The following is a 26,333-nucleotide window of genomic DNA, read 5'->3' on the forward strand; positions in this document are numbered from 1 at the left end:
GTAATTTTCTTAGTGCTGTTTTAATCAACAGAAGCAGAATTAGGTTTTTTACACAGCTGTAACACAAAAGTATTTAGTGGAAACTCAGACCACAAATAGAAAAATGTATATTAATTCGGGCCGATGGGTTTGCTTGTTCAAATATCTGTCATTCAATTTAATAGGGTGACACTTTCTTAAAGCACAGAATTACATCTAACAGATTTCCTGTTATCTTAATCTGCACATTGGTGAATCCGTATTTTTCCAACAACTGCTGGTATTCCAAATTACTCCTTTGCTTGCCTTCCGTCATGGTGAGAGATTGTAAAACAGCTCGAGCAGGACTTGTTCGCTTCTCATCCAGCACAGTTTCTGCCACTAGCAAAGCACTTCCTGAATATCCAAAAGGGAAACAAAAATTGTTTTTTTTTTTTTAATATAAATTTTATTGGATTTTATACTAAAAATTTTCCATTGCATTAAACAACATCTATGACAATATAAAATTTCAATTCTAACCTAAAGTTGTTATAGTTCCATAACATATAATAAAGAAAAAAAAGAAAAAAAAAGAAATGGAAAATTTTGACTTCCCCTTCACCTCTATCTTCCTCTTAATAAAAAGTTCATCTCGTCGTAGTTAATCTAATCTTAATAAACTATCAATATCCTGTATAAAAAAAAACCATAATCTGTTAGTAAATATAATTATGCTTATTCATTATGAAAAAAACCAGAAATAATCCTCTGGATCAGATTAGAAAATATTCTTCCATTCTTCCCAATTTTAACTCATATTCACAATAATGCATCCACGCCCCCCATTCCCCCAGAAACCGAACGTCATTTTCTTCATTTAGAATAGCTGTGAGTTTTGCCATTTCTGCCACTTCAAACATTTTAACAATCCAGTCTTTTTTCTCAAGAATTTCTAGCCCTTTATTCCCAAAATGATGTCTTAATCTTAATTCCACTACATCATTAATAGCCATGCCACCCGTCCACACTATCAAAGCCTTTGGATCCAACAATCATGTTTAAATCAATCCTTTAACCATGGTCTAATACTTCCTTCTGTAACTGAAATAGGCCAGTCAGGTATGGGAACAGGATTTCTTTGTTCTCTCTCATTTCCTCAGACAGGATACGTATCCAAAAATAACTCTTTCTGGGCTTCATCTCCATCGTGGCTTCAATCTGTATTCCTTGACCTGCTCTCTTCTTCCTTATATCCACACGTCGTTCCATGACTTTTTTAAATGAAAAGTCTATTTCTTGTATGTCTGATCTCTTTATCGCCGGCTGGTTGCTTTCTTGAACTTCTGTCTTCTTCTTTGTATCCTTGTATTCTTCCATGACTTTTTGGGCAGAAGAGTCCATTGCTTGTATGTCTGTATTTGTGGTCATCGTATGAATTTTCAAGACTTTTATGTCTTCTATAACCAGATCCAACTTCTGATTGCCTACCTGTGATGATTGGTCAAGAGTCGTCATCATTGAAATCAGTTGAGCCATCTGTGTTGAAATCTGTTTTAATTGTTTAATTGTCGCCTCAGAATGTTTAGCAAGCATGTCCTGTATTTTTTTTTCCATGTTTGAATTCTGTAAAATTCCCTTTGATTTCATAGGAGCAGGGCTATGTATTAAGCCAAAAAAAGCTGGTAAAATACATGTCCACAGACAGGGCCTTTAAAGTTCTAATTAAAAGATAATAATTCAAACATCAGCCTTATAATTTTTTCGGATTGAAAAGAGTCGAAATTGGCTCTAGAATTGCGTTTTAAAGTTTTGAAATACCAGTGAGTTTTTTTCGGTCGCTCTAGGTCGGGCTGATCAGGAAGTATACAGGAAGTTGCTAGTGCCGTGGACCTTCTACCGCCTCTTCTCGATGGTTGTTCCTTCAGGAATGATTTCCAAGTAACTCGAGTGCGACGCGTAATCGGTCCTACGACTACTTCCTGTTATTTTAGTTCCGATGATAGATAGGTTGTTATAGAGGGTCTTCCGTTCCAGGCGCTCCCTTACTGCAAACGTGGCAGGATATTCTTCGCCGGAAAATCAGGAAGAAAAATCACCCTCCCCTTCCCTTGGACCCATTGGTGATAGTTCTTGTCAATCAAAAGGTATCCTTCCGACTCTTTATTATGGTTTAGGCTGATCGGATTGATAAGGCTCCTGTCGCTAATCCCGATGGCTAACTCAGATCAAACTTTTTCAGTTCGGATTAAGGAGGAATGGGGGTCCCAGAAATATTCTTATCAGCCCCCCGTCTGTTCAAGTTTCCAGTAAGTAGACGAAGAGTTCTTTTGTACTCACTTGGGTGTCAAGAGGTGAGGTTCTTTTCTTTATGTAGTCCTTATGTTGGTATTAAGGTGGTGGAGGGTGGAGCTTGATGCCTAAGTTGCGTTTTGGCGATGTCCTTCCCTAGTGCCCTCGCAGGACCGGCGTCCAGGACTCCGAGGGGCTTAAAAAGCCCCCTCAGAGTACCTAGGAGGTCAAACCGCGTTTGCGGGCTGCAGGGAATTCCTGCTTTCCAACCCACTTGCAAGGGTCGGATTGGAGTATCTATGTACCCCAGAAATAACGCAAACTTGGATTTCTCCCAGGACAGCCTGGGGAAATGGAGTGCTCTCCCCAGCAGCACCACCGGAAGTCCGGGAAACAAAAATTGTTTAATAACCTATTCTCTAATTTCAAATCTTTAATTTCATTTTTTTAATCTACAGGAAGGGGTTCCTCCCTTTCAGAGCTAGCAGATTTGCTTCTTTCCCTGCAATTTTTGAATCCAGATATTATGTCAGGATCCCATTTCTTCATGCACAAGGGAGTTTGAGAGCCTTTCAATTCATGGTATTGCTTTCCAGTCTCCTTTCCTCAGATATCAGGCTTTTTCTTTCAGTAACGTTTTAGTTAGGAAATCTCCTCTTTTGATTAACTCTCCCTCAGTGTTTGTGTTTTATTTGGTGGCCTTTTCCAGGTTTTTTTAAAAATCATTGGTGGTGTTCTTACTTATTTAGAACATTTTTATCCTGCCTTTCAATACATAATATTCAGAACAGATAGCATAGTCATTAAACAATGCAGGTAATGAATACGTCTTCCTCCCTATAAGCAGATATTGTGAAGGAATACTATTTTGCCAATCGCAACATTTTCTCCTTGGGACTGTACAGTTTCCTCTCCAAGATCTGCATTGCTGGCTTGAGAGCTGAGGACATCTACATATGACATCACTGGCCAGTGATGGACTCCCCCTGTGCAATGCCCTCATCACTTTAAAAAGGCTGTAACTTATTGTCATATAATCTCTGATTTTAAGCAGCTGAACACTGTTAGGTCACTTCAGTGTGAAAAAGCACGTAGCTGTTTAAAATGTAGAAATAAAGCTCGAAAACACCTTTAATGTAAATCTCCCCCACTCTTTTCCACCCATTAAATGCTTTACTTATTTATTTTTAACGTTAGTTCTTAGCTTTGTCCTCTTTTTATCCAGAACTGGAAAATACATCACAATATTTAAATTTTTTCAAAGGGAAAAATAGCATTACTTAAAAAAGGGGAATCTCAACACAAGGCTAGCATTTGGAGTAACAACCATTGCTTCCTGTCATGTTTATTTCTTCCCAAAATCTCTGAGGAACAGACTTTCACTAAATAGCTAGCAAAGGCAGTAATAAGAGGAAAGGCTTATTTTAAAGGAGAATGGAAAAACACTTGGAAATTAAATTTTGGCTTCTCCTAATGGCATCTAAATTTTTCCAGTGCTGCCAGTAAACCTACTATTTAAGTGCTGAATTAAGAAAAATGAAGGAAAATCCACAGCTCTTACCTGGCTTGCAAACAGCAGACAGCTTACTTAAAAGGATATGAATCTTTTCTTCACACCAGTCATGTAGAACTCGTGAAAGAATATAAAGTTCTGCTTCTGGAAAATTATCTTTGAAAAAGTCACCTGTTTGAAAATACATTTTCATTAGTGCCTACATATACGATCAGATTTTCACAGCAGTAGTTTTATATCCAAGCTGGATATCCTAGCAGCAACCTGGTAGTCAAAGTTCCTGGTGTAGGGAGCAGGGATGTTGTTTGGGGGAGAGAATCAAGATTAAGTTAATTCATGCCATCGTATTCCCTATTACTATGTATGGGTGTGAAAGCTGGACATTGAAGAAAGCTGATAGGAAGAAAGTAGATTCCTTTGAAATGTGGTGTTGGAGGAGAGTGTTATGGATACCGTGGACTGCCAAAAAAATCAGTGGGTTATAGATCAAATCAAGCCTGAACTGACCCTAGAAGCTAAAATTACTAAACTGAGGCTATCGTATTTTGGTCACATTATGAGAAGACGAGTCACTGGAAAAGACAGTCATGCTAAGAAATGTTGAGGGCAGCAGGAAAAGAGGAAGACCCAACAAGGGATGTAGGGCTGTCGATTCGGTTCATCCCAAACCGAAAAACAGCTGAATTTCCACCGATTCAGCGGTTTTCAGTTCGGATGGAATTAAATTTTTAAAAAGGCGGGAAAACGACGAGCCAAATTCGGTGAGTTCGGGGGGCGCCGAATAAATTTGGCAAATTCAGGGGCTCAGAATCAGCAGCATAACTGTCAGTGAGCAGCATCCTCCCGCGGCCTCTACCTCCAAAAATGCCCCCCTGGAGCTGTGGAAAGCCGCAAATGTGTTCTTATTCGCTTTATTCCAATGGGCAATTTTGGGGGGGACCCCTTCCAGGCCCCATATCTTGGGACCCCCTGACCTAATCTTTACAAAACTTGGGGGTTCTTGCAAGAAGGGTCCCCTGAAGCTACACTGAAATGTTTGGACCTCTACCTCCAAAAATGCCACCCCGAAGCCGTGGAAAGCCACGAATGTGTTCTTAATGGCTTTATTCCAATGGGCAATTTTGGGGGGGACCCCTTCTGGGCCCCATATCTCGGGACCCCGACCCAATCTTTACAAAACTTGGAGGTTCTTACAAGAAGGGTCCCCTGAAGCTACACTGAAATTTTGGGACCTCTGCCCCCCCAGAATGGCGCAAATGTGTTTTTAATGGCTTTAAAGGGCCGAATTTTTTCCCGAACTCCGAATCTCGTGCCGAATTGCACGCATCCGAATCGGGGGGGTTTGGACTTCGGCATTTCCCGAATAAAAACCGGCCGAATTTTGCCGAATCTGAATTTTACTGATTTTTTTTTCAACAGCCCTAAAGGGATGGATTGACTCAATAAAGGAAGCCACAGCCCTCAATTTGCAAGATCTGAGAAAGGCTGTCAAAGATAGGACATTTTGGAGGACTTTCATTCATAGGGTTGCCATGAGTCGGAAGCGACTTGACGGCACTTAACACACACACACACCCTTAAGCTCTGGGACATGTGGAAATATTCAAAGAAAGTTGAAAACACTAATTAAGTTTAGTGTTTTGCTTTCAATGGTCAAGGGTTGTTGTGAGGATAAAGTAGAGGGCAGGAGAGTGATATAAGCGGTTTCGGGTGCCCATTGTGCAGAAGTATGGGATACAAATGAAGTAAACAGATAATACAGCTGAAGATGAAAAACAGATAAGAAAATTGGTGGGTGGGTGTGAAAAGAGGGGAGCAGGGAAATATGAGAATATGGTGACCGCCAGGAGAAGGGAAAAAGGATACAGGAGAACGTGAAGTGTTCTCACAAGTCCACATAGGTTCCCTGGCCCAGCCGGCACCAGCCTGGCCAAGCAAGTAACACCATGCAACTTGGCCAGAGTTTTTCCCAGGGAAAGGGTGCCAGTGGGAGGAAAAGAGTGAAAGCTGAAGACTGGGGTGGGGTGGGGAATAAAGGTAGGTTTAGCTGGTGGGTGGGAAGGAGAGATGGAAGCAGGAAAAGGGGAGAGGTTACGTTGGCCCTTCAGGGTAGGGGAGGATAAACTTAAATGATCTCCGCAATTCCTTGGAGACTCTTTCTTGCAGATTTCTAATTTTGTAATTACCTTGAGTTTCTGTGAAAATGTAAATGATTAATACAAAATAAAAATCTTGTGGTGGTAAATTCCATAAGTTAATTATGCATTGCAAGTAGAAGTACTTCCCTTTGTCTGTCCTGAACCTACCACCTTACAGCTTCACTGGATGATTCCATATTTTAGTATTTTGAGAGAGGGAGAAATTTACCTCCATCCACTTTTTCTAATATTCTTTAGCATTCCCTTGTACGGTAAGTGCTCCAGCCCCTTGGTCATGTTTGTTCTTTTCTGCCCCCTTTTCCAATTCTACAATGTCCCTTGTTGAAATGGGGTGACCAGAACTGTACACAGTATTTCACAAGCAACTGTACCACAGATCCATACAAGAGCATTATGATCCTGGCCGTTCTACTTTCAATCCCTTTTACAATAATCCCCAAGACAAAAATTTGCCTTCTTCTCATCTGCTGTACACTGGGTTGACATTTTAATTGAGCTATCTAACATGACCCCAAGGTTTCTTTTCTGGTCAGTCTCCACTACTTCAGACCCCATTACTATATATGTAAAATTAGGATTTGTAATATGCATCACTTCCCTCTAAACCTCATGTGTCATGTTGTTACCCACTTACCCAGTTTGGAGAGATACTTCCTAAGTAAATAGGCAAAATAAGCACAGGGCTAAGAGATGCATAATGCAGCATAATGAGTCATGCATTGATTAGGAGACCACTTGGGACCCCTATGTATGATGCCTTGAGTTTCTGTGAGTTTCCCCATGATGGAAGAGGCAATATATAAACATAGTAAATAGATGAATATGCCAATGCATTAGGTGTAAAAATAATGTGCGAAGCAGACCTGAAACATAAACATTCACCACAGATACCAAGTTTCACCAGTGCCTTCATAAGTAACTGAGCATTTTGGCAATCAAGATGAAGGTTCAGCATAAAGAGGTTTGCCTCAGGAGTAACCTCACATCTATGTGTACCATGATGCTCAATGCTCCATAGATATGTTTACCTGATGAGAAGGATATCTGCGCTGTATTTTGTCTTGAAGGCTGAAAGCTGGAGATATTTGAAATGACATCTGGAAGGTCGAACACAGTGACTTTCATCTCCGGGTAGATCTCAATGAGTTCATAGGCTAGAGCTCCAGTGCAGCCTGCAAAATATTCATACCGTTGGAGTTTCTATTAAGTCTAATTAAAACGGAATGAAGCTCATTGTATGGCGTTGGTCTAATCCCAGTCTCTCAGCTTAACCTACTTTGGAAGGGAGGGGCTGTGGCTCAGTGGTAGAGCATCTGCTTGGCATGCAGAAAGTCCCAGGTTCAATCCCCGGCATCTCCAGTTAAAGGGACTAGGCAAATAGGTGATGTGAAAGACCCCCTGCCTGAGACCCTGGAGAGCCGCTGCCGGTCTGAGTAGACAATACTGGCTTTGATGGACCAAGGGTCTGATTCAGTAGAAAGCAGCTCATGTGTAGAGTTGTTGCAAGGATACAATGAAAAAGAGGGCATGATACACATTTAATGGATAGACAGCACTCATCTTTTGAAAATGAACCTCCTTGACAGTTTCAGCCTTGGTACCCCAAGTTATCCTAAACTCTTACATAATTTATAGTGCAAGCCACAGCAGAGTTACACCCTTCTAAGTCCACTTAAGTCAAGTTCACTGAACTTAGAACTGCACTGTTAGAACATCTTGCGTACATGGACAAAACCCAGGAAAAGTTCTAACTGTATCCCCAGCAAAGTTGTACGATGTTACACCCCTGCCCGCCCCCAGCTTTTAACAAGAGAAATGTTACCACACTCAGAAAAACAAGCTTATTTTGAGAATCTCAGGTTCAGCCATGATGGTAATTACGATGACAACATTTTCTGTCAACGGACAGAGAGGTTTTTGAAGGCATGCCTACCTCCTAAGTCACATACAACTCTGAACTGGGAAAGATCAAACGCTGAGGCTACATCTCTTGCTGTCACTTTGGCAATACTGTCCATGGCACTCATAAAATGCTGCTTCATTTCTGTACTTTGATAGTAGAAATCCTGGAGGGAAAAAAACAGGTGCAATGAAATAAGCAGGTGCAATGAAAATAACAAAACTAGCTTCCTAACATACACTTACAGATGTGAAGGCAGGCAGGTTACAATATCTTCAAATCAGCATAAGCACCAAAGCAGCAGGTAAGAGATGCAGCAAAATGGGACCTGGTTCACTGGTGTCAATATTGGGCCATGCTTGGAAAAACTTGGTTGAAGACTAACTTGATAGGAAACTGGTCCACTGACCCCTTGACCAGTATAAGCCAATCAAGAACATGATCCAAAAGATGGTTCTCGAAAAGAAGCAAGCCTGCCCCCGCCCCATCTGACATCGCTGAGAGCCGTTAGTCAGATCACTTTGAAATACAAAGGTGCAGTCTCAAGCTTTTCATCTTGGCCTGAGAACAGCGGAAGGCTTGCAAGCATTTGATATGGAACTCCCCCTGTGTTACTCTTTACTCTTGGATGACACATCAGGAAACAGGCGATTGCTTTAAATTTATGACATGGCCAAATGCTGATGTTTAAACTGTCAGGTTGATTGTTCAGAGGTGACCATCTCTCTTGGCACGAGCCAGACAGGTTTACCTTTTTAGTGGGACTTGGGCACATGTGACATCCTAAGCAGAGTTATTTCCTCTTAACTAATTCACTTCAGTGGACTTAGAAAGGTGTAATACTGCTTAGCGGTGGGAACGGACTGTACATCAACAGTACACATAAGTTTATTGCAAAAAACAGATTTTTTAGGACCCATTCTTATACTGCTGATTGCTTAGGCAAGCCTTTTAAAAACTAATTCCTGAGCATACAGTGGTAAACGCCTGGCTTATTGTGATAAATGAAAACAGCTGAGGTTGGTTTTAGTTGATCGACTGCTTGATGGTATGCCAATAAAGGTACTGAAATTTGAAAATTTGAATACAGCTGCATTTTGTATGATTTTGGCAAGAACAAGCTAATGTTTTTTGCAGTACTGGTATGTTTTGAACGTAAGTGGTTTTGAATACTCCTCCCTCCCCCACAAAAAAACACATCATCTCCACTACCTGAAACAAATCCTCTCCTTTCTTCCCAAATGGGCAATGGTTCTGTGAAGTCCCCTCTCTGACTGCCAATTCCAAGCGTGTATACAGAGGCCACATGCGTTCATCACAGTGGAGAACAAAGTCATGAAGGGATGATTCACTGTTGGACACCAGGTACAAGTCTGCCAAATCTGCATTGCTGTAACCTTGAAACACAGCAAAAGAAATATGAAAGACATTAGAATTTTTTTTTCTTTAGAAGAAACTAATAGTATTTTAATGTTAGAAACATGCAGTTAAAAAGTATGACTCTGGTGCAGCAGCACAGTTGAAGTCCACAGATCAATACTCCGTGCTGACTTTAACTGAAACCAAATATTATCTTTGTGTCTTATGATCAGCTGGTACATATCCTTGCTACTGAAAGATGCAATACAACAAGTACAGTCCTTAGAGTGACCGTTTTACTGTACTTAAACCTCCATTGATGTACATTCTGCGCCAGTGGGGCCATGGGATGTATCCTAGAAACATGTAGGTACCTCTTCCTATAGGATACTGGGTAAAGGGTTGAGCAAGGTATTTTTGGGTTTGGGGGCAGAAATGCGACCACCTTCTACTCTTGTGCATCCTCATTTGCATGAGACTTAGTGAAGAGAAAATCTGCTTGGATGTGTTTATGGGTTAAGTACTGGTCTCCTACTCTGCTACCCATCAAGGCAAATTAACCTGAGGCAGCTACCACACTTCGCCTCATCTTGCTAAAGTTGCCCCTAACCGTGAGAAGCAAGTTCTGGAGACTAGTGCCAGCCTTAAAGTATGGGACCTGACATCCAGATGCAGAGAAGAGGGCACCAAGACCAGAGTAGTTAGTTGGCAACAATTTAGTGATGATGTTGTTAAGGGAGGCCCTTTTGGGTCCTATACATCACAGAGCCAGGCAGAAAGCCACAAAACCCAGAAGCATGTCATTATTTTTTCAACCACACCAAAATGCCTAAGGCTACTCAGCCTATGATCACGGCATATGTATATTAAGCCAATGTACACAATATGTTTTATTTCCCTATACCAGTAATTTCACCAGTTGCCAGGTATGTATATGCATTGATATATATACATTGCGTGAACTAGCTGGTAGATCACCAGTTCTTATACATCACAGAAGCTGGAAAACAAAGTGCCACCATGACCCCCAAAATTACTTCCAAATTTATCCACGATTTGCCAGTTCTGACACAAGGTTTACGTCAGTGTGCCCAAAGACAGCTAGGACTGCTTGCACATATCAAATTAAAAATACTATATGTATCTACCTGTAAACAGAATCCTTGTTCCACTACAGTCAAATACAACAGCAATACTAAAAAGGACTGTTTAGTTCCCTTTTCTCCCTTCTTCTGAGATAGAAAAATACATAGCTTAGAAAGTAGCAAGTTCTAAGCATTTTTAAGATAATGAGATTGCTATGGTCGCATTTTTTTCATGAGTTCTATGAACCAATATTCTACTTAACAACCAACTGCTTTATGGTGTCACATCAAGCCCAGGCCCCCTCCCCAAAATGCTTCAGAGTGATAGGTCACCTTGATGGGTTTTTTCCAGTAGGCCAAGAGCAGCACAGGCATCCAGGAGCCTTTCTGTGCCACGCACAGAGGCTTTCACTCGACTTGCAATGTCCACAGAGGTCATGGCACCCTTCTCTTTAAGAAGATCAAATATTTTCAACTTACTGGACACAAACAATGCCTGAAGACATGAAATGGTATTCATTACTAAAAGAAAAACCCAAACACCTCATTACCTTTTTAAAAAAATCAAATGATTCATAAGTTACTAACAGTGCCATCCTAAGCAGTTATACTTTTCCAAGTCCATTGAAGTGAACGGGCTTCCAAGAATGTAACCCAGCTTAAGATTCCACTGTGTGTGTGTGTGTGTTAAGTGCCATCAAGTCACTTCCGACTCATGGCGACCCTATGAATGAAAGTCCTCCAAAATGTCCTATCTTGGACAGCCTTGCTCAGATCTTGCAAATTGAAGGCTGTGGCTTCCTTTATTGAGTCCATCCATCTCTTGTTGGGTCTTCCTCTTTTCCTGCTGCCCTCAACTTTTCCTAGCATGACTGTCTTTTCCAGATTCCACTACAAATCTCATAATGTCTACGTTTGCTGGTTCAGCTCCTCTGACATCAGTGAGACTAAACCAGTTTCCATGCCAGTGCACCCGCTCAAATACTTGTCGATCACAACAGATGAGGGACTATGCATACAGAATTCACATGAAAGCCAAAATGTATGGAACTGTGCTGTTGCTGCTGGAGCAGTTTGTTTTGGTCATCAAATAAAAGATACTACAGAGGGAAAAATGTTTGCTAGCCCCGGCTCAACCAGCCACCTCAACACATTTCTGCCATCTGAGTGGCCCCAGTGGGAGACCTGCCCCAGGCAAATTTTTGAGATGCACAAATGGGTGTCACAGACCATGCAACATACTGAGATGTGGTAAAGTAAAATTGTACTGTGCAACGGTATCTTTTCAGGATAGACTAATAAAAGATATTTTCAAGAAGTCTGAAAAAGGAACCTTCTGCTTGCTCAGAGGTTTAGTGAGGGCAGCCGACCAGCTTGAGTGGCAAACGTGTCATTTCTGATCAGCACCACATCTGTAACCTAGCAAAATAAATCACACTCAGCCCCTGCTGATGGAAAAGAACACTGTAGAGGTAACACTGGGCGGCAGCAGGAGCTAGAAGACTTTTTTTTTTGCACAACAGCTTTTGAGCATGAGGAACTTATTTGAGCAGTGAAAAGTTGGAATTTCAGCAGCAGTACCCTGAAAAATTCATGCCCTGTGAATCTCACCTCACCATTGGTTTGGGCGAAAACAGGAGGTAAGTATGGGGGGGGCAGAAACTGGGTCTGAGCCTTGGGAGCAGAGGTCTAGAGCCACATGAGAGTATGTCATGAACAGGAATATGCTACATCTAGCAGAGGGAAGGTTGATGCAAGGGGTGAGAATAAACTTCAACAGCTGTCTGGTTCAATTCAATTTCTCCATTTCAATGTCATTTCACCCTTGTAACAAACGAACACAAACCTTTATTTTCCTTTCCTACCAGTTATTTTTTCTATTTCCAATTTTTTTCCTGTTAATTTCAACACATTTTAACATTATTTTGTGTCCGTTATGTATAAAAGGTATAAGTATGACGTAAAAATAATCACTAATGACAACAATGAAATGAGATGGACCAACAATGACAACATACAAAATAAAAAAGAAATGAAAATGACCATATCTATTGACGCTTACTTTTGACCTTCCATCCTCTGCTGTAAGACTTCCCCAAAGGTTTCATTCAGACATTATGAATAAACCTGATTGTTCATGACGGGCACAAACTTGCCTTCTTGCCATATCACATACAGAAAGAGTTCGAAGGCTTCCTGATTTTTCAAGCTGCGGCTCTAACTTCAGTTTCTGTAGTGTATGACTGTGGATGCCTGGAAAAAATTGAGTTTGTTTTCGTCCCCCAAACTGGGATTCTAAACCGTAATTGAATGGACGGTGGGAAGGAAACAAATTCCAATTTACCTAGGCGGCTGTGTTTGGATATCCCAGCAAACTGGAGTTTGAGTTGAGGATTCTAATATCCAGAAGCCTGAGATCTCTCTCCACACATGAGGGAAGACAAGGGGTGGGGGGCGAGTTCCACATGCATGGCAACAAGTTGTGTTTGTGCCTATCATGAACAAACAGGTTTGTTGCACCATCTGAATGCAGTCAAAGTATCTGGGCCACTAACAGCCCATTCCTGAGGTTTCGCCTCGGCGTGACCTCGCCGCCAGCGTAAGTGCGTGTAATCGCGCGATTACACGCACTTACGCTAGCGGCGAGGCCAGTCTCGCCGGTGGCCGAGCGACGTAGGACCGCGCCTCGCCCCTCCACTGGTGCGGCCTCTCTACACCGTGGCGTAGGCCACGGTGTAGAGAGGCCGCGCTGGCACAGGGGGGTGTTCCAGGGGCTGGCCAGGAGGAGGAGCTGCCAGCTAGGCAGTTCCCTATCCCAGTTCGGCCTGGTACGCCGGTGCTGGGAACGGAGGTGCTGCGCCTGCTTTTTAGCAGGCGCAGCCTCGCTGTTCCCTATGGGGCAAAAGGCCCCAGTTAAACAAAGAAAAGCCGCGAAACGGCTTTTTTGGGTTTAACGGCATACGGGAATCGGCTTAGGAAGAGGTGCCGCTGCGCCGTCATTTGAGGAATGGGCTGTAAGAACTGTATGTATCAGACTATGAATTTGTGGCTGAAAAATATACAAACCCATGAACATTGTTACCTTTGATGCCTTGAAACCATCCAGTAGTTGCACAAGTTTAGGTGGGAACTGTGTTGTGTTTTCCTTTACACCATTCTGACTGTCCACAGGCATAATACAATTGCCGCTGCCATTTATACATTTTCCTGAGGGATGGATAATTCCGCTGTTGTTTGGTTTCTTAGCACCTTTGCACGATGTATTATCTGAAGAGTCACATTCCCCATCGCTTGGGATTTCAAAGGTCTCTACTGAAGGGATAGAGTCATGCTTTATATGGTGGATGGTGTGCTTTGGGGGCGGATAATATAGTTCCGATAACTTTTTGCAGAAATGATTCAGAGGAAATCCTACCACATTCAAGAAATCTCCATGCACATATTCCACTAACATTCCCCCAAGAGCCTGGATCCCATATCCACCAGCTTTGTCCCTAAGGAAAAGAAACAATATTTAGATAATAATTAAGAAAAAAAGAGTAATAAAGCTGTCTTGGACTCAAAGAATGAGTGTCATTTTTAAAATGTTTATATATATTCCTGGCTTTGTCTAAACATACTAAGACAGGAAATTAATGGAGCCAATTTCAAAGCTAGAATTCTAGACACTATTCAAAATATTAATTTATTTACTTCACTTTTACACCACCTTTGTCCCTCATGGGGATACAAAGCTGCTTACATCGCCTCCATTTTATCTTCACAACAATCCTGTGAGGTGTCTCCAGTTAGCATACAGGCTTCAGGACTCATTTATGGGTATAAATACTACCCCAGTCATAATTCAAATGTGTGTGTGTGTTTTCTGGATCCAAAACACACACCCAATGCTTGTGAGTACAGACTTTCTCTCTTTCTCTCTGAGAGACGCTGGTCATTTCTCTGCCTCAGCGCTGTTATCTTGGACATTGGTACTCTACAGGAAAGGTGAATATCACTCCTCAACAACCTTTTATCGACGTGTCCAACCCCCTCCTCTCCTTTATTCCTTAGGCTCTTGTATGCTTCGGGTGTAAGATTCGGGTTTTGTATGTATGTGTGTTCAAAATCAGTTATTTCCAATAAACTTATTAAAATTCACAAAAACACTTCTTATTTTTAAAAAAGGGCATTTTAGCTGGTAAGGTATCACTGTAAATGTTGGTATAAAAGACCCCGTACCCCTCTCCTCTCACTCAAACATAGTCTCAAAGCTAATTCTTCCATCTAAAAGTGAGACTAGCTGTAAGGGGTGACAGCGGGGTGTAAATGAATTCAATAAATACGTAATTCCATTATTGCTAAAGACCTAGCAGAAAATGTTTTACAATATTATGTTCTCAGGCTATGACTACATGCTTTATTTGCATATCACACTAGTGCTTCTGCATAGTGTACATGAAGTGCCTCACAATATAAACTTTGTAGAACCATTAAGTAATGCATTTAAGTCCAGTCATGTACACCCAGTTATCGTACTTACATTGGCTCTCCGCTGTGGATGTAGTCCCACAAGAGTTCCTCAGAGAGTTCAGCAAATTTAACTTTTGTCTCTTCATAGAAATCTCTCACTTCAGTCTCTAGCTGAGTATCTAGAAAAGCAAAACCTTAATAAAAACTGACATAAAGATATTAATTTTAGACATCAAGGGGAGCTTGAGACCATACTAAATTGAGTCCACAGCTACATTACAGAGGATGTGTGTCTGCCAATAACAGCAGGAGTCCCACGTCAACGTTTCTTCCCCATAATGTTAAGTAAAATGAAACACATGATCTGACATCCTTAAACTGCAAGTTCCCCCCCCCCTCGGCAAATGAAATGATATGAACTGAATGCTGATTCAGTACTCTGTCTTCTCCCCCCCCCCCCAAAAAAAAAACAGCTTCAGGTAGGGTTTCCATTTCTTTTAAAAAGTGCAGTTGGAGCACTTTTTAGAGGTGTTTTCTATTGAAGTCAACGGCTGTAATTTGAATAGTATAATTCTGCTTAAGATTGCACTGTCACTTGAACATTCCTTATAATGCATTACCTATAAATGATATATATCAAGGTTTTAATAGTAAAAAAAGAAATGCATTATGAATGGGAAGTGAGGAAATGATACAATGACATCACAGGTTAACAAAGCAGTGCTTTCCATAACTGGCTCCTACTCAGACAAGCACCATGATTGATCTCAAGAGAAAGTCATATCTGTACAAAGCACAGTTAGCGTAGCTTCCCAGCAAAATATTATTTGATTGGGATATGATTAGGACTTGAGCCATACATGAAAAGGAATGTACCAGTGTGGGAGTTTGTTTCAAACACTCTAACCATCTTCAGACTGGAAGAGGAGGGAGGATTTCCTCTCACATCGAGGAATACAGGTAGGCTTACAGAATGAAAGTTGTGTTGCAACATGAAAAACCAGTTTCAAGAAAGTGTTAAGGCACTTTGAATTAAGTTGTACAACTTATTATTTCCATGGTTTTTGGAGTATGGGTGAATTTGTAAGTTACAGTTGCCCCCTTGATTTCGGTGCCCCATCAACAGTGCAGACATTGTATAGTTCCTAGGGTCCCTGACCTATTTGAGTCTTCAGGCACCTTTGGAATTATGACATAGCATGGTGGGTGCTGCCACAAAATGGCTGCTGTAGCTTACCTTCAGACACATGGTGAGGATCCTTGTGCTGTGGTAACACGCTACTGCCAAAGCAATGTTTTAAAAAAAAATCTGCACAGCAATCAAATCTTTAATGGCCAATCAGAAATCTTGCAGGGCAAAAGCCCCACCTGGCCCCATCTATTTTCTAAAAACACTTGGTAGGCACTAGGAAAAGTTTTGGTGGGCGCCACGGCACCCACACGCACCATGTTGGGGACCCCTGGTGTAGTCATATTTTGTGTCCATTCACAATTTCCACTCCAGCTAGTTACACTTTATTTTGTTCTTTCATTCAGATTGTTTTCCAAATTGGCATTTTTTTTCCAAATTGGCTTTGCATGTAATTGATTTAAAAATGGCACCACGTTGTCATCAAGATGGCTTCGATACACAGGTTTGGTCCCTTGGCCAAAAACCAGAATTTTATACAAATGGAAGCAGAAGATATAATGCATCAAACATTTCATAGATTGGGAGGCTCCTAATTTGGCAATTCAGCTAGATACTTTTCGATAGCAGCATGTATAATTTCAAGTTAACCCCTCCCCCCCACCCCTGTGCAATCTACTCCAAAGGCTTTTCAAATTCTATCTAAATAGCCTACAAGATGTAGAACCAGGCAGGTGTTTCACCTTTCCCTCTTTTGAACCATAAGCCTCCAAGCCACAGTAGAAACGGTTTTTGGAACAAGCCCTGGTTTCAAAAACGCTTAGCCTTCTGGCACAGAGAGTTGGCTGTTTGAGAAACACAATTCCAAAGTCCATTTGGGCACATAAACTAGTTTCATAGTTCTCTGGATCAGGGGTTTCACTTTGGGTTACTAGATAAAATATTTAAACACTATTTATCTGGTTTATCTGAGGATACTGAATTTGATCGAAACACCCGCAAATGGAAGGTGTTTGTGCCAGCTGATATCTTCCCTGCCTTCTCTGTCCCGGAGCAGATCCATAGAAGCCAATCCAGTTGATTAGGGGATCTCTCCTGAATAAGCTATGTGGCACTAGAATGGGGGATCATGCAAACTCCCCGACAAACAGTGTGTGAGCAGAGCAAACTCAGCAAATGGAGCAAAGGTTTTTGCAAGAATGGGGGGGGGGACAATTTTGCTCATTTCTCTTTCCTTTCTGAGCTTCTCTGTGGTACATGGCATGCTGTTGGGAGGGGGGAGGTTCTCCGGACCGTCAGCAGTGGCTTTTCGGTGGGAGGGGCAAAAATGGGAAAGATCCTCGCTGATTAATTCCTTCTGTTAGTGGGAACTTGGATCTAGCCCACATTTTTTAAATTTGCAATTTCTAAATAGTTAGTATAGTACACTGCAAGAAGATACTTCTATCAGGACTGTGTCTGACAGAACACTATAGAAAGTGAGGATTCTCCTCCATGTCAGCTGTATGTACAGGCATCCTTTAGTGGCTCTGGATCTCAGCCTTTGGAAACGTTAGTTGCCAAGAAAATTGCCCACAGTAACTCATTTATAATGCTCTTCTCCATTACAACTGTCATGATCAACTATTCATGTGATACTGTTAAAGAAAGGTTGACGTAACCTTGCCTAAAATTATTTCTGACAGTTTGTTTGTGTTCTCTTGCATGATCATGAATGTGTTCATCATTAACAAGAATTTGGAGGGCATGTATTTGGGGGAAATAGGAGAATTATCTGAAATTTGTGGAACGATAAACAGAAGAGAACAGGCTATGTTCTGGATCTAATGATTTGTGAAACTGGAATCTATGCAAAAGTTGTAAAATCAAGCCATAGGCAACATAAAGGTTTAACTGGCAAGCTCAATAGATGCTTTCCACCTGTGTTAAATGGGAGTTCGTGTGTGTGTGTGTGTAAAGTGCCATCAAGTCGCAGCCGACTTATGGCGACCCCTTTTTGGGGTTTTCATGGCAAGAGACTAACAGAGGTGGTTTGCCAGTGCCTTCCTCTGAACAGCAACCCTGATATTCCTTGGTGGTTTCCCATCCAAATATTAACCAGAGCTGACCCTGCTTAGCTTAACCCATGAACTTAGGCATGGCTCCAAACTTAGGCAAGGCTCCAGAGGCCTTTTAACAAACTCTCTGAGCATCTCCATCAACTTTCTGCTGTACATCCAACACCATCTGTGGCTCCTAAAGTAGTCTCTCACTGCTGTGATATTTCCAGCTTTGGTGTGTTCCAGCTTCTGGTTCTCTCTATATTATTTGACTACATTGCTTTCTATTTATTCTACAAACTCTTATTAACAAACCAGACACACGAAAATCAGTCTCAAGGCTGGGACTTTGTCCCAATTCTTCCATAGTGTTATTTGGTACTATAGATATGGCATTGTCCCTTGTGTCCTACAGAGGAGTCCACAAGCCACTTTATGTGTCGCAATTGAAGGAATATCGTGCTATAATGGAAAACTCGTGGAAGACCATTGTAACACGAGGAGATAGATAGTAGTGAACCTCGTGCTTCTTTACTATGTCATAGATCGTCCTATGACAGCACTGGGGTGGAAGGGGTTAATCCTAGCAATAGCACAGGGGAGGAAGAGAGAATCATTTGCACCTGTTTCAGCTCAGGAAAAATTCTCATGCAGATTGACCATTTGTTGGCTGCAGAATGAATGCAAATTTTGATTTGTCATTAGCATTTACACTAGTTTTCACCAATTACCTTTACAGCTGCAGTGAACAATGGCAACACCTGTGAAGACACTGTGTTCCTTCCCACTCAACCTATTAAGAGAAACAGAACTATTTAAGTCACAACAAACACCAGTTTTATCAATAAGGTCTTCATACAGTACATGCATTTTTAAGAAGCATGTTTTGTCCATTTTGAATAACGCTGCCAAGTTAACAAGCTATTCAGTTTTATAATCACATGCATCAGGTCTACTGTGAGATCTTCCTTTCAGAGAAATAAAAAATGAAAGCACCTTTTTCTTCCAAGAAACCAGAACAACTTAGTGCACTGCTACAACATGACACCTCCCAAATGGAATACCCTCAATACAACTCTTATAGCAACCAATGGATTACTCCTAGTTTAATCAAATCATCTGTCACCATAACATAAGATAAAACAGTCCCCTTTTTGCTGATGGATAGCAGTGGCCAAGTATCTCTCCCCCATATTTTCCTTAAAGAAATAAAGGCTCCCCATTTACTGCTCAAGACCTTTGGGTCAAGGGATGGAAAGGACTTGCCAAATGGAATATGAAACATTAGTATAATTACAGCCCATTCCTGAGCCTTCGGTGGCTGAGGATAGCATGGCCGAGGCGCTGCCGCAGCGCCTCCAAACCTGTTCCCTGGCCGCCAAAAGGCTTTAAAAAGCCTTTTGTGGGTTTTACAAATTTTTAAATGGGGCATTTTGCCCCGTTGAAAACAGGCTGCGCCAGCAATGCTGATATCTCCGTCAGCATACCGGGCTGAAAGGGGTCAGGAAGCTGTCTACTGGCAGCTCCACCCCCGGCATGCCCTGGGAATGCCCCCCCCCCAGGGACTCTGGCAGAAAGTCCAGCTGGTGTCCCTGGAAGGTGCTGCTGAGAGAATGGTGACCGGGGTCCCCCCGCCAGCGTCTGTGCTGCCCTGGATAGCATAAGTGGCACGGGTGCAGGCGCAGGGGGCATGAACGCCAGCACAGCCCCTTCCTGGCCTCATAAGGATTTTTGTCCTTGAGGCTCAGGAATGGGATGTTAGTTAGTCAAATATATATAAAATGTTACATTAAGTCAGTTGACTTCATATAGCAAAGAAAAGGTTCAGACATAAGTAGAAATGTACTTCAGAGAAAACTTCATCGTAAATTATTAAAAATCAAACTATTGTGCACAGACTTTATAGAGAGCAGTATGGTGCTACACTTAGGTTTAATTGTTTGCTACTGGTATAGGAGCACAACTGAGTCAAATTGAAGTAAATACATGAACTTATTCTCTTGGATCTAGATGGAAATAATGTCTACATCTAAAATGCAAAACCATAATGAAACTAGTACATTGAACATGGCGAGATTTTTACATATAAGCAGTGACACAGAAAGCACATTTGGTTTTCTAATCATTTTTTTAAAAAAATATAAACCTTGAAAGCATTTTATATGCATCTTGCTTATCCACTGGTTTTTCCAAGATTTGTTCTTCTATTGTCTGAAATAGAAATAACATTGTCATAACTGCTTCACTCCAACTAGTGAACACGTGTGCAGAAACATATGTATAACAATACTCATTTTTCCCATTGATAAATCCTATAGCACTGAATATCAAGGTATTCCTCAAGAAGAGAATCTCAACAAACAGATACACAAATATAAAATTCCATATTTTGTGAATAATGTATTATCAACACAAAGATCACATGTAAAATTAAACTACAGACATTCAAAAATATTTCGAATTCATGCTGTGCTATGGAATTAATGCTGTCACTGGAAAAGACAGTCATGCTAGGGGACGTTGAGGGCAGCAGTAAAAAAGGACGACCCTACAAGAGATGGATTGACTCAATAAAGGAAGCCACAGCCTTCAATTTGCAAGATCTGAGCAAGGCTGTCAAAGATAGGACATTTTGGAGGACTTTCATTCATAGGGTCGCCATGAGTCGGAAGCGACTTGACGGCACTTAACACACACATATTAGGTACCACTAACATCTGGCAAAAAGAAATGGAGAGATATATTCCTATTACTTTTTCCCTAGATCATTCACTGTCGAAATATGTCTATAAAGAAGTGTTAACAGTACTTCCCTTCTGAGACTGATAGTGTGAGTTCAAGGTTTTATCAGTTATTTCAACATTAAATATTTACTTTTGAAACGAAGGCCATTTCTTCAGCTCTGTAGTGTCAATGCAGTAGCAGGCTGTCCTGCTCTTCATGTAACTGTACAACAAGCACAACCAATTCTGTCTCATACTTGACAGTCTTGATAGCAGACTCCTAAGCAACAGGAAACTTCCATCCTTGTGAATTCTGTGGGCAGAATCAGATGGATTTCCTAACCCCACGTTTCTCATGTAATATTAATGTAGGGGCATGTGGAAGTTGAAGGAGAATTGGGTACATTTTCACTGCCTAGTGATTACTTCATTGCAAAGCCCCATCACCACCACCAATTTTAAATTATTTCCCCCCCAGCCAGTCAAAAATTGGCAAGGTTAAAGTTTAACTACTCTCATGTGCTCGTTCTTCCTTGCAAGTGTTTTGTTTGAAAATACATTCCTGTTACCTTAGGAAATGAGGTTAAGGAACATGGATTTTGCTAGTTATGCTATCTAGCACTACTACTGATTGAAATTTAAAGGCAAACTAGATAGTCTAGCATACCTTATTTCTACTGTGTATGACACTATTAATAAAACACAGAGTGCTAATAAGATTGATCTAGTTATCAGCTATTACTTTATATCATAACTTACAACTATAGTGTCTGCTCCTATAACGATATCTGGCGTTCTAAGATGTTTCTGCAAAAACAAACAAAAAGAGAGTGTATTTTACTTGAGCGTTCCTCTCTCCCTTAACCAACTACGCCCTTGAAGGTACTGGACCCACATACCTGTAGGACCGCCTCTCCTGCCATGTTCAACTATGATAAGCTCCGCTCTTCTGAGCAAAGCATCCTGAAAACAGGTAAAATTGGCAACTGCCCATTTTGTGTTACCAGGAATCTTTGCTGTTAGATTAAAATGTGATTATCACATGACAAATTACGAATCTGCTATGCTATACTATATCTGTATTCCATCCTTTCTGGAATGAGCATTGGGCAGAATACTTAGCATTATCGTAATTTATCCCCACAACATCCTTGTGACACAGTTTAGGCTGAGAGCGTGTGGACTACTCAAGATCACCCAGCAAGGACTATTACCTAGTTGGCAGTTGCCCAACGTAGAAAGATAGGGAAAAAATAATCAACGCAACAATCAGCCTGAGAAATGGATTTAGCTGGACCCCAATTCAGGAAGCACCAAACTGGACAACGAAGATAAAAGGCTTACCAGGTGCATTCTGTTAGCCACTTCCAGGGCTTTTTGTTTTGCAGTTTCTACCGCATATTCATAAGGTGCTGCAAAAGATGACTTCTCAAGTGTTTCTTTGAACCAGGAAGGAACAACTTCAAATCGGAGGCCCTGTAAGAGATGAGAAACTCAGTGGCTGCTGGTGCACACGAATGCTTTCTACTTAAGACCCTGGTAGAGAGACTTGAGCTCAATCCTGTGTCGGGGTTGTTGTGTTGCAACATGAATTAAAGACTCTACATTCTTAGATAATTATCAAGCTACTAGTTTTACCAAACTAAATTCAGAATTACAGAAGCTGCAATTAAGGCCATATTAGCAAAATACAGATCAACAAACGACAGGCAATATGGCAAATGATCTACATATACACAACAGGCTTCTAGCAGAAGTCCTGATGTACACAGTAGAAGCACATGAATTTGACAATCAGGAGAATAGAATAGCTAATGCTGAGGCCTAAAGTGCTATCCAAAGCAGAGTTACCATCTTTTAAACCCACTGAACTCAGTGGAACTCAAAGGGAAGGGCTTAGGATGGCAGTGTAAATTTTCAAAATAAGTCCTACTAACTATACAAATGAATCCTTAAAAGTGCTTGGTATTGCAAAATATGAGGAAAGTAGAAAAGGAAAATATTTTTCAAAACACTAGTTCAAAGTGTTTTCAAAACACTTCTGCCCAGTATAAAGACATGAATATGCAACCCAGTCCTGACCTTAACTGGCAGTAAATCTAGCTGATTTTAATGAAGTTTATTTCTCAGTGGGTTTAGGATTTTTATTTCGTTACTTCCTTTATACTCCAACTTTCTCCCCATTGGGGATCCATTTTATCTCAGTACCTACCACCATGACCAGTTCTGATTTTAGTAACCTGTGCATAGTATAGTCAACTAAGAACATAAGGACCAAGGTCCATCAAGTCCAGCAGTCTGTTCACACAGTCGCCAACCAGGTGCCTCTAGGAAGCCACAAACAACTGCAGCAGCATTGTCCTGCCTCTGTCCTAAAGCACCTAATATAATAAGCATGTTCCTCTGATCCTGGAGAGAACAGGTATGCATCATGACTCGTATCCATTCTAACTAACAGCTATGAATACCCCTTTCCTTCATGAACATGTCCACTCCCCTCTTAAAGTCTTCCAAGCTGGCAGCCATCACCACATCCTGGGGCAGGGAGTTCCACAATTTAACTATGCGTTGTGTGAAGAAATACTTCCTTTTATCTGTTTTGACTCTCGCCCTCCGTCTTCAGCAGCTGACCCCGCATTTTAGTATTATGAGAGGGAGAAAAGCTTCTCCCTGTCCACTCTCTCCATACCATGCATAATTCTATAGACCTCTATCATGTCTCCCCATAACTGGCTTCTTTCCAAGCTAAACAGCCCTAAGCGTTTTAACCGCTCCTCATAGGGCAGTTGCTCTCGCCCCCTGATCATTTTGGTTGTTCTTTTCTGCACCTTCTCAAGCTCTGCAATATCCCTTTTTAGGTGTGGTGACCAGAACTGTACACAGTATTCCAAGTGTGGTCTCACCATAGATTTGTACAAGGGCAGTATGATATCAGTGGTTTTATTCTCTATTCCTCGTCTAATTATGGCCAGCATGGAATTTGCCTTTTTCGCAGCAGCTGCACACTGGGCTGACATCTTCATTGAGCTATCCACTACCACCCCAAGATCCCTTTCTTGGTCTGTCGCTGCCAGCACAGATCCCATCAGTGTATATGTGAAGTTGGGATTTTTTGTCCCAATATGCATCACTTTACACTTGCTCACATTGAATCTCATTTGCCATTTTAATGCCCATTCTTCCAGTTTGTAGAGATCCTTTTGGAGCTCTTTGCAGTTTGATTTTGTTTTAACCACCCTAAATAATTTGGTGTCATCTGCAAGCTTGGCCACCTCGCTGTTCACCCCCAACTCCAGGCCATTGATGAACAGGTTGAAAAGCAACTAGTCCCAACACAGATGCTGGGAGTTCCATACACAGCCCTATATGGCCATGGAAATACAGTGCATCTCATACTTAGATAATACAAACTACTAAAGGCAGTTGTTTGCATAAAAATAATTCCAGGGGCATCTGGAAAGCAAACCTAACATAACCTTGACACTAGTCGGTGATTTTTTACAAGAGAAGTGTGTGTGTGAATTGTGCCATCAAGTTGCTTCTGACTTAGTGTGACCCTATGAATTAATGCCCTCAAAAACGTCCTTACATTAACAGCCTTGCTTAGGTTTTGCAAACTAAGGGCCTTGGTTTCCTTTACTGAATCAATCCATCTCATGTTGAGCTTCCTCTTTTCCTGCTGCCTTCAACTTTTCCTAGCGTTATTGTCTTTTCCAGTGACTCTTGTCTTCTCATAATGTGCCCAAAGTACAATAGTCTCAGTTCAGTCATTTTAGCCTCTAGGGAGTTCAGGCTTGATTTGATCTAGAGCCCACTGACTTGTCTTTTTGGCTGCCCAGACAATCCGTGAAACTCTCCTCCAACAGCACGTTTAAAATGAATCTATATGGGAAGTGCCAGGGCTTAATCCTTCTTTGGAGTCTTCTGAATATGGAAACCCTATTGCTGTCCAATCCTAGCTGTGTCAGCTGTGCCAGCTGAGACTACTCAGCAGTTAAAGAAAGGCTCATAGAGGCACTTGATCATATGTTCCAGAACTAGGGACTAAGGTCCGACTCAAAAGAAACCCTACTTGACACAAGAACGTTTATTAGTGGTTACCAGCTCAAGGGCTGAATAAATCAACTTTTTTCCCCACACACACAGTAGCAGGTGCTCACTGGGTGAAAACGCATGGTCGCTTTAGCCTCCTTTATTTCCTGTTTCAGCCAGGATTTAGCCAGGATCGAACGCACATTTGGTGAAATGCATGCATTCGATCCTGGCTGAAACGGAATAAAAGAGGCTAAAGCGACCATGCGTTTTTGCCCACTCAGGCTCACAATAGCAGGGAGGGAACATAAGAAAGGCCCTGCTGGATCAGACCAAGGCCCATCAAGTCCAGCAGTCTGTTCACACAGTGGCCAACCAGGTGCCTCTAGGAAGCCACTAACAAGACGACTGCAGCAGCACCCTCCTGCCTGTGTTCCACATCACCTGATATAATAGGCACGCCCCTCTGATACTAGAGAGAATAGGTATGCAGCATGACCAGTATCCATTTTAACTAGTAGCCATAAATACCCTTCCCCCATCACTATGTCCACCCCCCTCTTAACTAATCCATTTTAACTAGTAGCCATGAATACCCCTTTCCCCATGAACATGTCCACTCCCCTCTTAACTAATCCATTTTAACTAGTAGCCATGAATACCCCTCTCCTCCATGAATATGTCCACTCCCGTCTTAAAGCCTTCCAAGTTGCCAGCCATCACCACATCCTGGGTCAGGGAACACATGAAGCTGCCTTATCCTGAACCAGACCCTTGGTCCATCAAAGTCAGGCTTGTCTACTCAGACCGGCAGCGGATCTCCAGGGTCTCAGGCAGAGGACTTTCACATCGCCTCCTTGCCTCGTCCCTTTTTACTACTGTGGCGACCCGCTGTGAATTATCTTCCCAGTCTCAATCTCCTCCTGATTCCTTGGCTGCAGTCTCCCCTTTGGGTTGATGGTGGAGCCAAGGAAACAGAAAGCCTTGAACAATTAAAGCAGTAGAAAAGGGCAAGAGTCCAGTAGCACCTTAAAGACTCACAAAAATATTTTCTGGCAGGGTATGAGCTTTTGTGAGCCACAGCTCACTTCTTCAGATAGCTCATACCCTGCCAGAAAATATTTTTGTGAGTCTTTTAAGGTGCTACTGGACCTTATACCCTACCAGAAAATAGGGTATATTTAGGGTATATAGCTCCTACCCTACCAGAAAATATTTTTGTTAGTCTTTTAAGGTGCTACTGGACCTTATACCCTACCAGAAAATAGGGTATATTTAGGGTATATAGCTCATACCCTGCCAGAAAACATTTGTGTTAGTCTTGAAGGTGCTACTGGACTCTTGCCCTTTCCTACTACTGCAGACAGACTAACACGGCGACCCGCTGTGAATCATCTTCCCAGTCTCAATCTCCTCCTGATCCCTTGGCTGCAGTCTCCCCTTTGGGTTGATGGTGGAGCCAAGGAAACGGAAAGCCTTGGACCAGGAAAGCCCCCCCAAGGCGGCTTGGCGGCGCGTCCCAGCCGGGAGGGCGCAGGAGGGCCGAGCCAGCTGCCCGCCCCAGCGCAGGGCCCTTTGGCAGCCGGGCTGCGCACTCACCGCGTTGGTGAGGATCTCCTGCCTGCGCGGGGAGGCGCTGGCCAGCACCACCCGCTTGTCCACCAGCTGCCGGAACACGGGGCTCAGCGCCAT

General features: G+C 42.0%; 1 protein-coding gene across 1 annotated transcript; it reads right to left on the reverse strand.

Annotated features, from left to right (window-relative positions):
- Positions 1-130: 130 nt before the first annotated feature.
- Positions 131-26,333, reverse strand: ASMTL (acetylserotonin O-methyltransferase like). Its single transcript, XM_056861779.1, has 13 exons — positions 26,241-26,333; positions 21,954-22,085; positions 21,369-21,416; positions 20,033-20,097; positions 18,618-18,679; positions 14,789-14,897; positions 13,349-13,760; positions 10,600-10,762; positions 9,035-9,219; positions 7,856-7,988; positions 6,951-7,094; positions 3,812-3,934; positions 131-375 (listed from the first exon to the last, which is right to left on the reverse strand). Exons 1-13 carry the CDS (start codon positions 26,331-26,333, stop codon positions 158-160), a joined length of 1,887 nt encoding a protein of 628 aa, XP_056717757.1. The 3' UTR covers positions 131-157.

The sequence above is a fragment of the Euleptes europaea genome, chromosome 16 (genome assembly GCF_029931775.1).
Source record: "Euleptes europaea isolate rEulEur1 chromosome 16, rEulEur1.hap1, whole genome shotgun sequence".
NCBI lineage: Eukaryota > Metazoa > Chordata > Lepidosauria > Squamata > Sphaerodactylidae > Euleptes > Euleptes europaea.

Excerpts from the sequence above, each read along its gene's own strand:
- ASMTL (XM_056861779.1), bottom strand. The coding sequence starts at position 26,333 with ATGGCGCTGAGCCCCGTGTTCCGGCAGCTGGTGGACAAGCGGGTGGTG. Across the intron at positions 18,680-20,032 it reads GCATATAAAATGCTTTCAAG|GTTGAGTGGGAAGGAACACA; the intron begins GTTTATATTTTT and ends TTCTCTTAATAG. Across the intron at positions 3,935-6,950 it reads GCAGATATCCTTCTCATCAG|GTGACTTTTTCAAAGATAAT; the intron begins GTAAACATATCT and ends ATTTTCAAACAG.